At 43.8% G+C, this 14,538-nt stretch overlaps 1 protein-coding gene across 3 annotated transcripts; it reads right to left on the bottom strand.

The window, feature by feature from the left end:
• Nucleotides 1-1,074: 1,074 nt before the first annotated feature.
• Nucleotides 1,075-13,831, bottom strand: SLC35A1 (solute carrier family 35 member A1). 3 transcript variants are annotated; one of them, XM_053381430.1, is made up of 8 exons: nucleotides 13,713-13,830; nucleotides 10,390-10,567; nucleotides 6,936-7,095; nucleotides 5,781-5,933; nucleotides 4,959-5,025; nucleotides 3,513-3,689; nucleotides 2,151-2,285; nucleotides 1,075-1,529 (listed from the first exon to the last, which is right to left on the bottom strand). In XM_053381430.1, the coding sequence occupies exons 1-8, from the start codon at nucleotides 13,726-13,728 to the stop codon at nucleotides 1,399-1,401; spliced, it is 1,017 nt and encodes a 338-aa protein (XP_053237405.1). In that variant the 5' UTR covers nucleotides 13,729-13,830; the 3' UTR covers nucleotides 1,075-1,398. The 3 variants fall into 3 exon arrangements, with proteins under 3 accessions (XP_053237405.1, XP_053237406.1, XP_053237408.1); XM_053381431.1 differs by lacking the exon at nucleotides 13,713-13,830 and adding an exon at nucleotides 13,138-13,265; XM_053381433.1 differs by lacking the exon at nucleotides 2,151-2,285 and having other exon boundaries at nucleotides 13,713-13,831.
• Nucleotides 13,832-14,538: the final 707 nt, after the last annotated feature.

Below are 14,538 nucleotides of genomic sequence, written 5' to 3'. Positions count from 1 at the left end.
CAAGGAACACAAGTTTGCTGTATGAATGTCAAGGTAAAAATTAAGATTCTAGCCCCTTAGAGTAGATTGCCATGTCTAGAATTTAGGACCTCCTTTCCCATCTTAGTTTCTCCACTTGAGAAGCTTACACACTTCTAATTGTTTAATTATCAACTTTACATCTTTACAAAGCTGCAGAAAAGCTAAATCAAAACACTTGTCCTTCATGAATTTCAGTGTTGGATTAAGTTGAGAAAAATGAAAAACTACATCTAAGTAGCATTAAATACTGTCCCACCCCCATTAAGTTTTATTTGATGCAAGAACAAAGGGCTCAAACCCAAATGGCCTCTGGACTACCTAACGTGCACAAAAAATTATTTAGCACTTTCAGAATATTAGATGTGCAACAAAAGCATAAATATTATACAAAATGGTGTTAAAAACCCCAATCACAATAGAAAAAAATCCTCTTACGAGCAGCAGCTTCATTTTTTCTTCTTCCTGCTTTCGCAGAGTGGATTCAGCAGATCAAAAGCTTAAAAGAAACTGAATCCATTTCAGCTACACCTATGTTCACTTCAACAATCAGATGACAGCATTCTGTTCCCACATACCCCACTTCCCCTCACAACAATCATCTTGGTTTCATTTTGGCTACGACAGCTAGCTGATTATCAGAGTAGTTCAGCAACCGACAATATGAAAGCCGAGGCACAAGCAGATACAGTGGTACCTCGGGTTAAGTACTTAATTCATTCTGGAGGCCCGTACTTAACCTGAAACTGTTCTTAACCTGAAGCACCACTTTAGCTAATGGGGCCTCCTGCTGCCGCCGCGCCGCCAGAGCACGATTTCTGTTCTCATCCTGAAGCAAAGTTCTTAACCTGGAGCACTATTTCTGGGTTAGCGGAGTCTGTAACCTGAAGCGTTTGTAACCCGAGGTACCACTGTACTGGGAAATGTGTTGTACTATGTGTTTGAGAATCTGATTGAGATATTTTAAGACTGAATCAACAATTTAGTAAATGTAGCACCTTTCCTTACAAGAACACGTGAAGAGAATCCCTATTATACATGTTTCATCAAAGTGAATTCCAATGGCATTCCCCTTTATTTTATAGACAATATATATATATATATTTAAAAACTGCACATTCAATTTCTTCATTCTTCTTGGTGAACAGACTCTTCATAGTCCAACACAAATAGATCAACGTTACATGAAAAGCAGTGCTTCACAATTTAGCGAAGTTTCCATCCTCCAGTGTAATCCTTCATTTCACTAATGAGTTACTTCACTTTTAGTTCAATCTTGCATTACCAGTTTAAGGCTTTTTTTAAAAAAAGAAAAAAAAGGAACAAACACTCATGTCAAGTCTTTAGATTGTCTTTTTCTATTCTCCATGATGCAAAACATCACACACTAATAAGATTTTCTTTTGACCCTTTTGCTTCTGCTGCCTGGATTTTTGTGGTGTCTTGTCGAGGCAGTCCATACAGGTATATTGAGATGCATACAAGGAGGGCACCGAGAGAGAAGGTGATGGCTAAAGGGAAAAACAAAGCACATGGTTTAAAGCACACTGATCCAAACAGAAACTCTAGAATACTTTTTTTAATATGAAACTCGTTATCAGATTGCTGTGTACTTCATATTTACCGTCTTTTGCCCTATAGGACGCACCTTTTCCCCTCCAAAAATGAAGGGGAAATGTGTGTGCGTCCTATGGGGCAAATACAGGCTTTCGCTGAAGCCTGGAGAGCGAGAGGGGTCGGTGCGCACTGACCCCTCTCGCTCTCCAGGCTTCAGGAAGCTCTGCGCAACCCTCGGGAGCCCAGCGCCAAGCCGCGCCGGGCTCTGGAGGGCTGCGCAGAGCTGCCTGCGCTCCCGGGCTCCGCGCAGCTCTGCACAATCCTCAAGCCCGGCGGGAAGCCGCGCCGGGCTCCCAAAGGTTACGCAGAGCTGCCTGCATTCCGAAGCCTCGGGTGCGCTGAAGATAATAATAGTAGATGCTGCCAGCTTTGAAATGTTAACCCTTGCTAATTTGTGGGCCGACAACATCAGATTATAATATTATACAATAATACAATTAGCTGACAACAGTTATTCAAGCCCGCACCAAAAGAGCGTCACCTAGGATTGTGGACTATGGCCAAAAGCAACGTACTTATCTGTAAGCCAAAGAGGAGGACCGAGGCAACAGTAGAGAGAACAATGGCAGCAGCTGCAGAAAAACCTTTCATAATGTTGTCGGTGTACTTAACAACAACTGAAGTGTAGAGACCTCCAACGCTGGAAAGGACTAGACAGCAAAAGGATATATCCCTGTTAATGAAGTGTCTGGAATCTTTTTCTTATTTACCATATGGGTTCAAAGAAACAAAGAAGAAAAAACACCTTTTATAGCAAAACTTTTGAAGGTTGGAAGATACTGTCCATTTGGGACATGTATCACAACCTCATTAGGGGATTAAATTTGTGTTCCAGTATGGCATACCTTTGTCCCATGGTACACCAAACCTGGTATTAGTCTATACATATTAGCTTGCACCAGCAATGCTGTTTACATCCCTACAAGACTGACCTGAATGTCATGGGGCAATACCTAAGTAACTAAGTCAATGGATTTAAATGGGTCTGCTCTTGAGTATGGCTATCCTTGGACATCACCCAGCAAGATTCAACACAGCACATTTAGAGCCCATATTTGCTGGTGCTAGTCTCGAGTACAGGCCGTTAAGAGAACTTTTAATTCCTGTCTGTTCAATATGGGAACATAAACAGCTGATTCAGCAACATACGACAGCAGGAAGCAAGGATGGGCAAGATCAAAGTCTACACTAAGATCCAAACAAGACTTTTTTCCTATACACACTGACACTTACACATGGCACAGCCAATCAAACCAGGAAGTGTCCAATTAATCATAGTTCCCCATGTCCAAACTGGGAAACGGTGCTTCAGAACCATGGTTTGGAGTTGGTTTAGGATCCTGGCTTGTTCCGAAGCTTGTAACTCAAGTTTTGGACTTCAGACAAAATAGGAAATGATGGTTAGCAATGTCCTGGTTTGATTTCTGGACAAGTGAGGGGTCTGCATATCAAGGAAAAGGGCTTGTTTACATCTTGGCTTATTCTCTGAATGGAATCAATGTGACTAACCTGCCCTACCTGACATGACCTGCATTTCCTTTGGAAAGCCAGCACAGCAGTTAGTCTTAACCTTGAATACTTATTTCTCTGTAACCCAGGAAATAAGGCCTGTCTCTTCCTGTATCTCAAATCCCTTTCATGCAGTCTACCTGATAGTCACCCCATGATTCTTAAGTTCTTGCCAATATTCAGACTCCCCTGGAAAGTGCATGCTTCCGAATTATTTCCTGCAGGACAGTAGACCACTGTGAATTTAATTTGCTGTGCTCAGTGATGTCTCTGCCCCATATGTTCCCCAAGCTGATCTCCTACACCTCTGGCCCCAGCTTGAAGAAGGAAAAAGTAGAACTGAAGATAAAAGGCAATCGGATACTTACAGATGACAAACCAGACATAATGGGTATAGCCATAAAAGAAGCCCTTTTCCATTACATTAACGCCATCAGACATGTAGACACCAACCAAGGTCACTACAATCCCAGAGAGGTACAGCTGAATGTTCCTGACCCATAAAGATGTATCCGAACTCTTTAGCACTTTCTCAAAATATACCCCTGAAAGGGAAGGGAAGGGAGAGATGAAACAATGTACAGCTCCCGCCATACATTAAATTTTGATTTAGGGAATTTACACCACAGAGATAAACCCAGGGTCAACTTGCACCACCTTCCCACCGTAAAAGTTTGTGGGGGAGGTGATGCTGAGGTGGGGAACAGCTACAGCAGCCCTCCCCAACTTGATGCCCTCCAACAGGTGTTGTCACCTGAGTCCCATTAGCCCTAACAGGTAGAGCTGATGCTCGGAGATGATAGTTGTCTTTTCAAAAGAGACCTAGGTTGGGCAGACCTGAGCTTACGACATAGGTCACATCTACAATGTACAGTGGTACCTCGTTCCGGAGGTCCGTTCTTAACCTGAAAGTGTTCTTAACCTGAAGCACCACTTTAGCTAATGGGGCCACCTGCTGCCGCCACAGCACAATTTCTGTTCTCATCCTGAAGCAAAGTTCTTAACCCGAGGTACTACTTCTGGGTTAGCGGAGTTTGTAACCTGAAGTGTATGTAACCCAAGGTACCACTGTACACTTAAAGCACTCTTACACCACTCTTAACAGTTTTGGTTTCCCTCAAAGGCTCCTGGGCACTGGGTTTGTTCAGGGCGCTGGGAATTGTAGCCGCACAACAAACATCTTACAGTCCTCAGGATTCTTTGGGGGAAGCAATGGCCGCTAAAGTGGTATAAAAAGGTAAAGGACCCCTGACAGCTAAGTCCAGTCACAAATGACTCTGGGGTTGTGGTGCTCATCTCGCTTTACTGGCCAAGGGAGCCAGCGATTGTCCACAGACAGTTTTTCTGGGTCATGTGGCCAGCATGACTAACCCGCTTCTGGCGAAACCAGAGCAGCACACGGAAACACTGTTTACCTTCCCGCCAGAGCGGTACCTATTTATCTACTTGCACTTTGACGTGCTTTCAAACTGCTAGGTTGGCAGGAGCTGGGACTAAACAACAGGAGCTCACCCTGTCACGGGGATTCAAACCGCCGACCTTCCGATCGTCAAGCCCAAGGCTCAGTGGTTTACACCACAGCGCCACCCGCACCCCAAAAGTGGTATAAGAGTGCTTTAAATGTATGGTGTGGATGTGACCCAAGACACTTCCCAGAGCTTCTCCCATGTTACCTGAGAAGGATGGGAAGGAGCTGTGCTATGGTGTTTTCTGAGCTGGCAAGGTAAAGTAAGAGGGGGCCTTCACTGTCGGACTAGCCACATTCACAGATAAATGCCTGCTACTTGAAGATAACTTCAACTACAAGGTTTTACCTGCAAATCCTGAACATAAAACAGCAATGGCTATCGCACCGAAGCCTATCAATGGGCTCTGCTCCATCTAAAGAACAAATAAAAACAGAGGAAGTTTATTTATAGCTGCAGTCACTTTCGGAAGCCAAGCCAGATTGTTATTTATTGCAACAACAAAAGACGACTTAGGCCATCTGGCAACATCTGCCAGTGCTATGCAAGCAGCACTACAAAATGTGACTCCCAGGCTGCTCAATTCTCTCTGGGGAAAAGAGGGTGAGAGCCAATGTAACACAGGAGGTCATCACTCAACAGTACTTCTTCCTTTCCTCTCCTGCTTATTCAACCAGCTGCTGCAGGATACCACAGCTTAGCTAATTCTTGAAATGCAATGAGGACATTCGTTCATTCACTTACTTACTTACTTACTTATATACTACCCTTTCTCCCAGAGGACCGTAAGGTGGCAAACAAGTGCTAAAACAACGAAAAAACAAAATCTGTTTAAAATGGTTCCAATACAGATGCGGACTGGGAAAGGTCTCAACTTGTTGAAGGCCTTCAGTAGGCACCAAAAAGGCAACAGAGAGTGCCTCATATTCAAAGGGAGGGGCTTCCGAAAGGCAGATGCCAACACACAGAAGGCCCAATTCCTACAGTGTGGAAAGGACATCCTGATGAAGATGGAAGCTGCCGTAGAGAAACATCAGGAGGGCTGCAATTACTCCTCCCCTGCAGTATACTCTTCCACAATGCCCTTAGGGTAAGATGATGCAACTGGATGCACGAGAAACTTATTTCATAAAGCAGGTATGGAGAAAGGCTCCCAGTGATCAACTTTACCTGGACTTTTGTGGCTTGAGCTGGCTTCCACTGAACAAGCGTGACTCCACCACACAACATAAAGACTGAGAACCACTGCAGTTTGCTGAGAGAGCGGTTCAGCATCAAGACTGTACATAAAGCGGTACATGGGATCTTCAACTGATAGGTCACCTAAGAAGCCGGAAAGAAAGGGCATGTTTCATTTAGCTATTAGGAAAAAGACAGAAAGACAATCTGTTTAATATCTAACCTGCTTTATTTAATAGCAACAATATAACACAACCATTATAACAACAATGTAATACAATGAAACATCAGGAAGAACTTTCTGACAGTAAAAGGTTGTGGACTCTCCTTCCTTTGAGGTTTCTAAGCAGAGATTGGAATCTTTAGTTGAGATTCCTGCATTGTAGAGGATGGTGGACTAGATGACCCTCGTGGTCCCTTCCAACTCTATGATTCTATGATTTTATTATACTAATGTATCGCCCATGTTCTAAGCTTATAGGTTTGCATCCAACATCATTACTTGGTTCATGTAAGGGATGTTATGCTCATGGCAGGATCTTCCTTGGTGAACAATCCCCTTCCTCTCAGGAAAGAGTTACACGCCCAGGATGACTTTTCCCTTCCGTGACTTGCAGCTGAAACTGTGAACCATTTTCCACTGAAAAGATACTGTGTCTGAATTCCTATCAGACAATGCAGAAGTTCTGTTTGGGGTGTTCTGTTTGTGATAGCTGTTTCACACGTACAACCTGTTGCTCGATGTTGCAGCCGCCAGTTGATGGGCACACCTGCATGAGCTCATCCATCATAGCTCAGGGATGGGGAACATTTGCCAGCCTGAGGGCCACAGCCCCCTCTGGACAATGCTTCAGGGGCCAAATGCCAGTGGGCATAGAAACTAATGTTAATTTCTTTCTATTGCCTGGACTATGACCACAATAAAGATTGATTGATGGAATGCTAATTTCACCTTTGTACTGTAGGTGTGTTTCCAGGCACATTAAAATCTCTCTCTCCCAGACAAGCACAAAGAGTGGTCAGAGTTCCAGGGCTCGTTCTAAGCAGGAAAGAACACTCACAGTGGCTACAAAGCAGGACCAATGAGGAGTGTGGCCTGGTAAGGGTTAGGGAGTCTGCATCTAGCTTCCAAACATCAACCATTACCTGGTAAACGGCTGCATCCAAATTGCTAAGAGCCAGGAAGGCCATGTTGTTCTGGATGGCATAGACAAGAGATGGAACGCTTAATTTGAGTAGCTCTTTAGGGCTGCCCAAGACATTTTCTTTTAAAGATGTCAATAGTCTACCCGGGCTTCCAGTCTCTCTGGAAAACATTTAAAGAAGAAGAAGCTCTGAGCACAAATATGACTGTAGCTGCTTGACAATAGTACAGCAGAACAAGAACAATCCAGAAATAGCCCAACAGAGGCTTAGCCCCACAACCTCTCAGCTGCCAGGATGAGCTTGTCAACAACACCCGCTTCCTATCTTGTATCAATCTTGAGGCCCTCCAAAAAAAGAGAAAAGCAGAAGCCAACTAGAGGAAGGAGAGTCGTGCTGAGTCTCCTGGAAAGCTTAAGATTCACATTCTTCCTCCTTCCGCAAGACAAACAAAGACTATAACCGCCGTGAGGGTGACAGAATGCAAACCAGACATTCCAGTTGGCAGTGCTGGAATGAAGACAACATTTGGTTGGGTTGGTTGGTTTTAAAACTTCCTCTAAATGTTGCAGTAAGGCAGATTTTAAAAGTAGTTAATTAATTAAATTTACGTATCACCCTTTACATACCATTTCAAGGCACCATAAAAACAGCAGAAGCTGTGCAGCTGTCCTCTGTTGTGGCTCATCAGGTAGGGTTGCCATATTTCAAAAAGTGAGCTTTTTTTGGCAAAGTTATTGAGCTTTTTATAAAAATGAAATTTATTATTATTGTTATAAATGAAATTTGCCAAAATCTATACTTCTGACATAGGCTGCCTTACGTCTGGATTTTCCCAGACATTTAAGTGATTTCTGTCTGGACACTGTTTATGAGGCCCAAATACTGGCTATGTCCGGGAAATTCCGGACATATGGCAACTCTGCATTAGGTGAATCTCAGGATTTTTATCTTATACAGTACACCACTTTGATGGCCTAATTTTAGCCACCTGAGATGTCAGCAGTCCTGTTCCTGCTGCAAAAAGGAACAGCTTCACAAATGCATTTTATCCACCTCCGTGATTTCGTAGTGTATGCAAAAAAAAAAAAAAAAAGGAGGGGGGCGGGGAGGCAGAGGAACACTGTCTTTACTCCTGTGCATGTGAAATTACCCCTGTATGAGAACCAGAGATCTGGGAGAACAAAAGTAAAAGAGCCTGTACACAGCCATTGTACATACACGTATGTACAGGAAAATTGCAAAATACACAATCTCACAAAATCCAGTACAGTATGACATGTCACCATATATTGTGAAACAGCAAGAAAGCCGTTTCCCCTTAAATCTACCTCCTGTGACGAAAATGAGGACAGCCTCTTCGTGTCAATGCTATCTCTATATTTTAAAAGTCCAAGCCATTGCTTGTGACTTGCTTGTTTAAATTATACCTGCCAGGGAAGTTTGGCTTTCCTGGGACCCAATTTCAAGAATCTATGTCATTTCTGAATTTGATAGGATAGTAATTATGTATTTGGAGTCAGCACAGCATGAAATGTCTTTTTTTTTCATATGGCCCTCATAATTACAGGGTGACTAAAGTGATTATGCAGCTGAAACCAGGCCTCAGAAAAGATACTCATAACTGGTGACCTACTTTTTGCCCCTTGAGACCCAACTCTGGGATCTAGCAGTGTTAAGGAGAAGATTGCTTCACTCTGAACACAGAGAACACCCGGGATTAAACACTCCCTCATATCAGCCCCCACCGTTCTAACGTGTGCTTCTCAGCTGACTTTACAAAGGAAGCGAATGGGACACAACTGCAAGAGAAGGGGAATAAAACATTTACGCATATTAGATTACATCTGTTGGAAAGTAGAGGTGAGGGCGGCAAAGACAACTGCAGGAGAAGAGATTAAGTCTGACTGACTGCTGGCTTATTCAAAAAGGCAAACTGATTTTTATTCAAAAAGACAAATGCTGAATTCAGAAAAAAAGTTCAACCAAGGTTAGCACAAACCAGAGGTTATATCAGCCTGCAGAACTAAACTCTCTCTCAGGTTCTGTCCCATATTCTGCGGTGGACAACTTCTACCTCATTGGCCAAACTTTGCCCCCCAGGGATTCAATTTTGGCATTAGAGGCAGTTTTCCCCAAAACCACACTCACCTGCTTGCCTCATACCTGACATGACCTGTGTTGTCAGGTGTGGGGCAGATAGAGGCACAGCTGCCAATTCATATTTGGGAACCTTAACATGCGTTCCCAATTGTGCTTTGGCAAAAGAAAAATCAGATTTTGACTCTACCACTCTTCACTTGTTGGATAAGGCTGTGCTTTACTGAGCTCCCTGCGGGGAATTCACCCACACACCCAGTGCCTGCAAAAAGCTGATTGGTAGTAAAGCCAAAGCCTCGGGCACTTTAAAGCACCATCATTGTGACATCAGGTAATTGACAGGTGGGTGGCCCCACCCACCATGACAGAACGAGACCAAGATTAGCAAACCCACTTCAGGACAGAAGTTCTACTTTGCAATTTGCAGTCTACACTTAACCATGATTTAAGTAAGCAGCGGGAAACCTGTGACCTTCCAGCTGTTGCTGGACTACAACTCCCATCAGCCTCTGCCAGAATGACCAATGGCCAGGGATTATGGGAGCTGGAGGGCCCCTTGCTGCAGAGCATGTTACTGAATAAGATAGAGTTTCATAAACAACCTTTATAAACTCACAGATTTGGGGAAATATTGAGGCTCTGAGAGACAGAGAGGCTAGAGAAATTCCTAGCCAAGGCTGCACCACTGTACCATGTTACAAGATGCAGCAAGAACAGTGACTATTACTGAAAGTGCCCAAGCATCCCACATGAGGCTCAAGGCCAGCTCTACCATTACACAAGATGAGGCAGCAGCCCTGGGGTCCCATTAAAAGACAAAAAAAGGTCAATTATTCATATGTTACCAGCATGGGGGAGAAGCCATTTGAATAGTTTCTATGTAGGCTAAAAGAAATCATAAGTGCCCTCTGATTGAGAATCCTTCTAGAACATCATAGGCATATTTGAGGAAGGACAGGTCAACATGGTTCAGAGGATTGCTTCTAATCCTTAAATACCGCCTTAGTGAGAATACAAGTTCTTCTTGAATGACTCTGAAGTCTCCTGCCTACACCAACCCAGAAACCTGCCAGCCAAGCATCCATACTTAATTTACACAGACTTCTGAACTTTATCCAAAACAATGAACTCAAGGCAGTGACACCTATTCATAAGAGAGATTAGGAAACTAAAATGTGCATGTTTTCACTTGTTTCAAAACCAATCTTTTCGAGAAGGACTCCTCTGATACCACCTGCTCACAGAAGCCTAACACAGTCCACATGAACCATAGCAAGAAACAAAACAAGTAAAATAAAAGAATCAGAAAAAAGAGCAAATACGCCACTCCAATTTACTCATCGACATTTATACTTACTTTGCTAAAATGCCCAAACTTAGGAATAGCTTGATAACTTCTGTAATACAGACAGCTGTAGTTGAGAAGTATAAAACTGTTTCTGTTGTTCTCGTGTACCGCAAAGCTACTGTATACGTTGCAGCCACCAAGGTCATCACCGTCAAGCAGTACAACTTAAAAAGCAAGCTGACATTTTCTGAAAAACAAAAGCATCGCTCTATTGGACACAAGACGTGAACCACGTTGACAACTACAGTGAAGTTATGTTTGCTGTTTGGTCCTTAGAAAACGGGTTTTAAAACAGGAGCATTCTATATTCAAAAAGCTATAGCAGGCCTGCTGCAGAAACATTACGGTTAACCATTAGAAGGATTTGCACCCTAAAACCTGCAGGTGACTTTGTTGGTGGTGCCACCACTAGGGGATGCCTTGTTGGCACTGACTTATGATAGGGCCTTCTTGGTGGTGGTTTCCTCATTTGTGGAACACCCTCCCTGGTGAGGCACATCTGTCTCCTTCACAATTAAGTTTCAGGAGGAACTTTAAAATGTTCCTGTTTACCAAGGATGGCCAAAAGATACTGTTCGTGGCAACTCTGAAATTATTAGCTGTGAGAGTATGTTACTGCTTTCAGATGTTTTTAATTGGTTTGGGATGTTTTAAACATGTTTTGTTTTATTTTTAACTGTATTGGTTTATCACTAGTGTGTTTGCCCTGGGCTCCTTTGGGACGGAGGGATATACATTTAATTAATTGTTTAATTGATAAGCATTAACCGATTGATTCATTGATTAGCATGCCAAAGTAGTCCTGCTCATCCTGTCAGAAGAGCGAATGTGGGGCCAGGGCTCAAAGGTCCTTCAAACTGGTGCAGGAGAGTGCTTTATCCTACTCCTGGCTGTCTAGATCAGAGGTTTCCAAACTTTTCATGTTGGTGGCACACTTTTTAGATATGCATCATTTTGTGATACAGTAATTCAGTTTTATTAGCAAACTGGAGGTTAAATTAACCCCTCTCCAGCCCTGAGAGGGGGGTAGGGAGTGTTTGCGTGACACACTGACACACTGCAGCTGACACACTAACATGTCACGACACACAGTTTGGAAAGCTCTGGTCTAGATAAATGTAGGCTATTTTCAAAATGGTACCTCATCTGGCACCTATAACTCTACTTGAAACCAAAGGCCAACAGAAATAAATGAAATTATTTCCACATGCTGATTTTAGGATCAGCAAATAAGAAGCTACTAATCAAGGAACTTCAGATTCTTCATAGGAGAGATGTATAGTAGAACAGCCATCATCTAGTCTCTGGCCACCAAAAATAACATAGTTACAGTTGAATCAGACTGTTGATTAAACAATTTATCTTTATCTGTATAAACTTTTATTTCTTTATTAACTCAACAGTGAACGCCTGAATCATTACACCACATTATGATATGACTGGGAATTACTAAATCCTGTTACTCATACTATCACCTTGCCTATGTAAACATCCCTGCAAGGTACAATTATAGATGCACTGTTGCAATAATTTAAACTGAGTACACCCTGGTAGAGATATAACTCTATTTCCTTCAGCCTAATTCGGGTGTATATCAAGCTAAATGCAAACAGCAGAATTATCTGAAAAGATGCAATTATCACTGTGTAGGGAAAGCAGATTCCTCTCTCATCCTAGAAACTCAGGGCCATCCAAGGAAGCTGAATGTTGGAAGCTTCGGGGCAGACAAAAGAAAGCGCTTCTTCAGGCAGCACATATACAGTGGTACTTCGGGTTAAGAACTTAATTCATTCTGGAGATCCATTCTTAACCAGAAACTGTTCTTAACCTGAGGTACCTTTAGCTAATGGGGCCTCCCACTGCTGCCGCACCTCCAGAGCACAATTTCTGTTCTCATCCTGAAGCAAAGTTCTTAACCCAAGGTACTATTTCTGAGTTAGCAGAGTCTGCAACCTGAAGCGTCTGTAACCCGATGGTCACCATCTCAGATTGCTTGTTTTTAAAAAGAACAGGCAAATTCATGGAGGACAAACCCATCAATGGCTATTAGCTATTGTACCTCCACTGTAGAAGGCACTATTCCTCTGAATATCATACTGGGAATCGTGAGAAGAGTGCTGTCGCCCTTGGGTCCTACCTGCAGGCTTTCCATAGGCATCTGGTTGGCCTCTGTGAGAACAAGATGTTGGAATAGATGGTCCATTGGCCTGATTCAACAGAGATCATCTAACATCCTTATGACAACACACACACAAAAGTGCTTGCGTAAATAAGTCTATTCGGCCCAATTTTTCAGAAACGGGAGAAAGCACGTTTCTAACACCACGATAGGCAAGCCACTTCTTGCATTACAATTTCATGTATCCCTGGATGCATTTATTTTCTAATGTGAAAACATCTGTCCTAGCATTTCAGACCGATTAATAAATACAGTGGTACCTCGGGTTAAGTACTTAAATCGTTCTGGAAGTCAGTTCTTAACCTGAAACTGTTCTTTACCTGAAGCACCACTTTAGCTAATGGGGCCTCCCGCTGCTGCCGCGCCACTGGAGCACGATTTTTGTTCTCATCCTGAAGCAAAGTTCTTAACCTGAAGCACTATTTCTGGGTTAGCGGAGGCTGTAACCTGAAGCGTATGTAACCTGAGGTACCACTGTACACATGGATCTAGAGGAAGAGCTTGCCTTCTGGACCAGGGTCATTGCACAAGAACAGCCATTACTTGGCCAAGTGAGTGACACAAGAGCATCATCCTACACCGTTTGCAGGAGAGGATGATGCCAGACGCGGCTGCTTAAAGGTTTCCAAGTCTTTGTTCACAGACAAAGTCAGCAATTATTTCCATGCTCGAAGGGAGGTTCAAGGGGGGCTATTCTTTCGCCTAAGCAACCTGAAGGAGAGGGAATGGGGAGCGGAAACTCGTTATAATTAACATTTTGGGTTCAGCCCCCCTCCCCAAATCCTGGCGAGACCCCGACCTGCCATGTCTTTAAAGAGGGGCAGGAAGGGGAGGGAGCATTATCTTCCATCGAGGGACCTTCTACTATTTCGCCTGCTTGACACAAGAGCAGAGAGAGACGCTGACCGACAGCCGCTTTCCAGCAGAGCTGCCAGGCAGCCGGGCCGGTTTTGTTGCCCCCGGAGCCAGACACCTCAGCGCTCGCCTTTTCAGGCAGAAGGTCTCCAAACTGCCCCCCGCCCCACTTCACATCCTCCCCCCGCCTTCCAAGTAACTGGACGACGCCTGGCTATTTGCCTCAGTAGAACGGACTGTTCCATTTACGCATAACGGGGAAACCGGTGGCGGCGGCGGCAGGCTGCTTCTCACTCACCTTTCGGAGGCGCCATGGTATCCAAAAGGAATCCGTCTCGGCGAGCGCTCAAGCCCGCTAAGCCAAGCCTCCCAGCATACCAGAGAGAGCAACCGTCGGAGGCTAGAGCGGACTAGCCGCTCTATGGTTGGAGCGCAGGATGCGTCGTTACTTCTGCCGGAAGCCAAGGGAATGTATGCAGGAGGAGGGTATCGCGTGCGCGCGCAGCCTGCCCCGGTTTGAAACGTTACATGAGTTCATAGTGGATACTTTCACGTATATAGCGCGTTACTCTGCACTACAGTATCATACGTACGCGCTATTAATTTGTGATTTGTATATAGCTATAGATCTCCCTCACACACATATATAAAGAGCTTTTATATGTAATTGCTAATTTTGTTTTCTTTTTAACCCCCCAAGCCACGCTCTTCCACTCACTGCCGCCTCCAGCTTGCTTTAGCAATAGAGGGATAACGGGCTGTACTGCCGGGAATTTCTTAAAATGTTCAAATAAATACGCAAAATATTTTCAATGCAAAATGATACCCAAGTTAGGAAAAGTCGGGACTTTGCCGCTGCCTTTGGTTTCCAAGCAGGAAACACCGGCATTAAAATTCTAGATTTCTTCACTACTTTACAGTCAGGCCTCAAGGAACCAGAATTTCAGTGTCTTTAGCACAATTACAGTCATGCGAAATATTTCTTAAGATGAAATCCAAGACCAAAGGAAAAGTGAATTTCCCGTTGTCCCCTCAAAAAGAAGGAAAAAAAAGGTGTTCAGAATGGGAGGGCTAATTGCTAAGATTGACACAGGATAGCTGGGAGCATTGCATGGTGAGGAATA

Source organism: Podarcis raffonei, chromosome 3 (assembly GCF_027172205.1).
Source record: "Podarcis raffonei isolate rPodRaf1 chromosome 3, rPodRaf1.pri, whole genome shotgun sequence".
NCBI lineage: Eukaryota > Metazoa > Chordata > Lepidosauria > Squamata > Lacertidae > Podarcis > Podarcis raffonei.
Note: the sequence above shows the minus strand (reverse complement) of the source record. Positions and strands in the feature narration are given on the sequence as shown.

What these genes read in the sequence shown, in the direction of transcription:
- SLC35A1 (XM_053381430.1), bottom strand. An exon ending in TTTATGTTCAGGATTTGCAG is followed by an intron (nt 3,690 to 4,958) that starts GTAAAACCTTGT and finishes CTTCCCTTTCAG; the next exon opens with GGGTATATTTTGAGAAAGTG. An exon ending in TTATGTCTGGTTTGTCATCT is followed by an intron (nt 2,286 to 3,512) that starts GTAAGTATCCGA and finishes TTTGCTGTCTAG; the next exon opens with TCCTTTCCAGCGTTGGAGGT.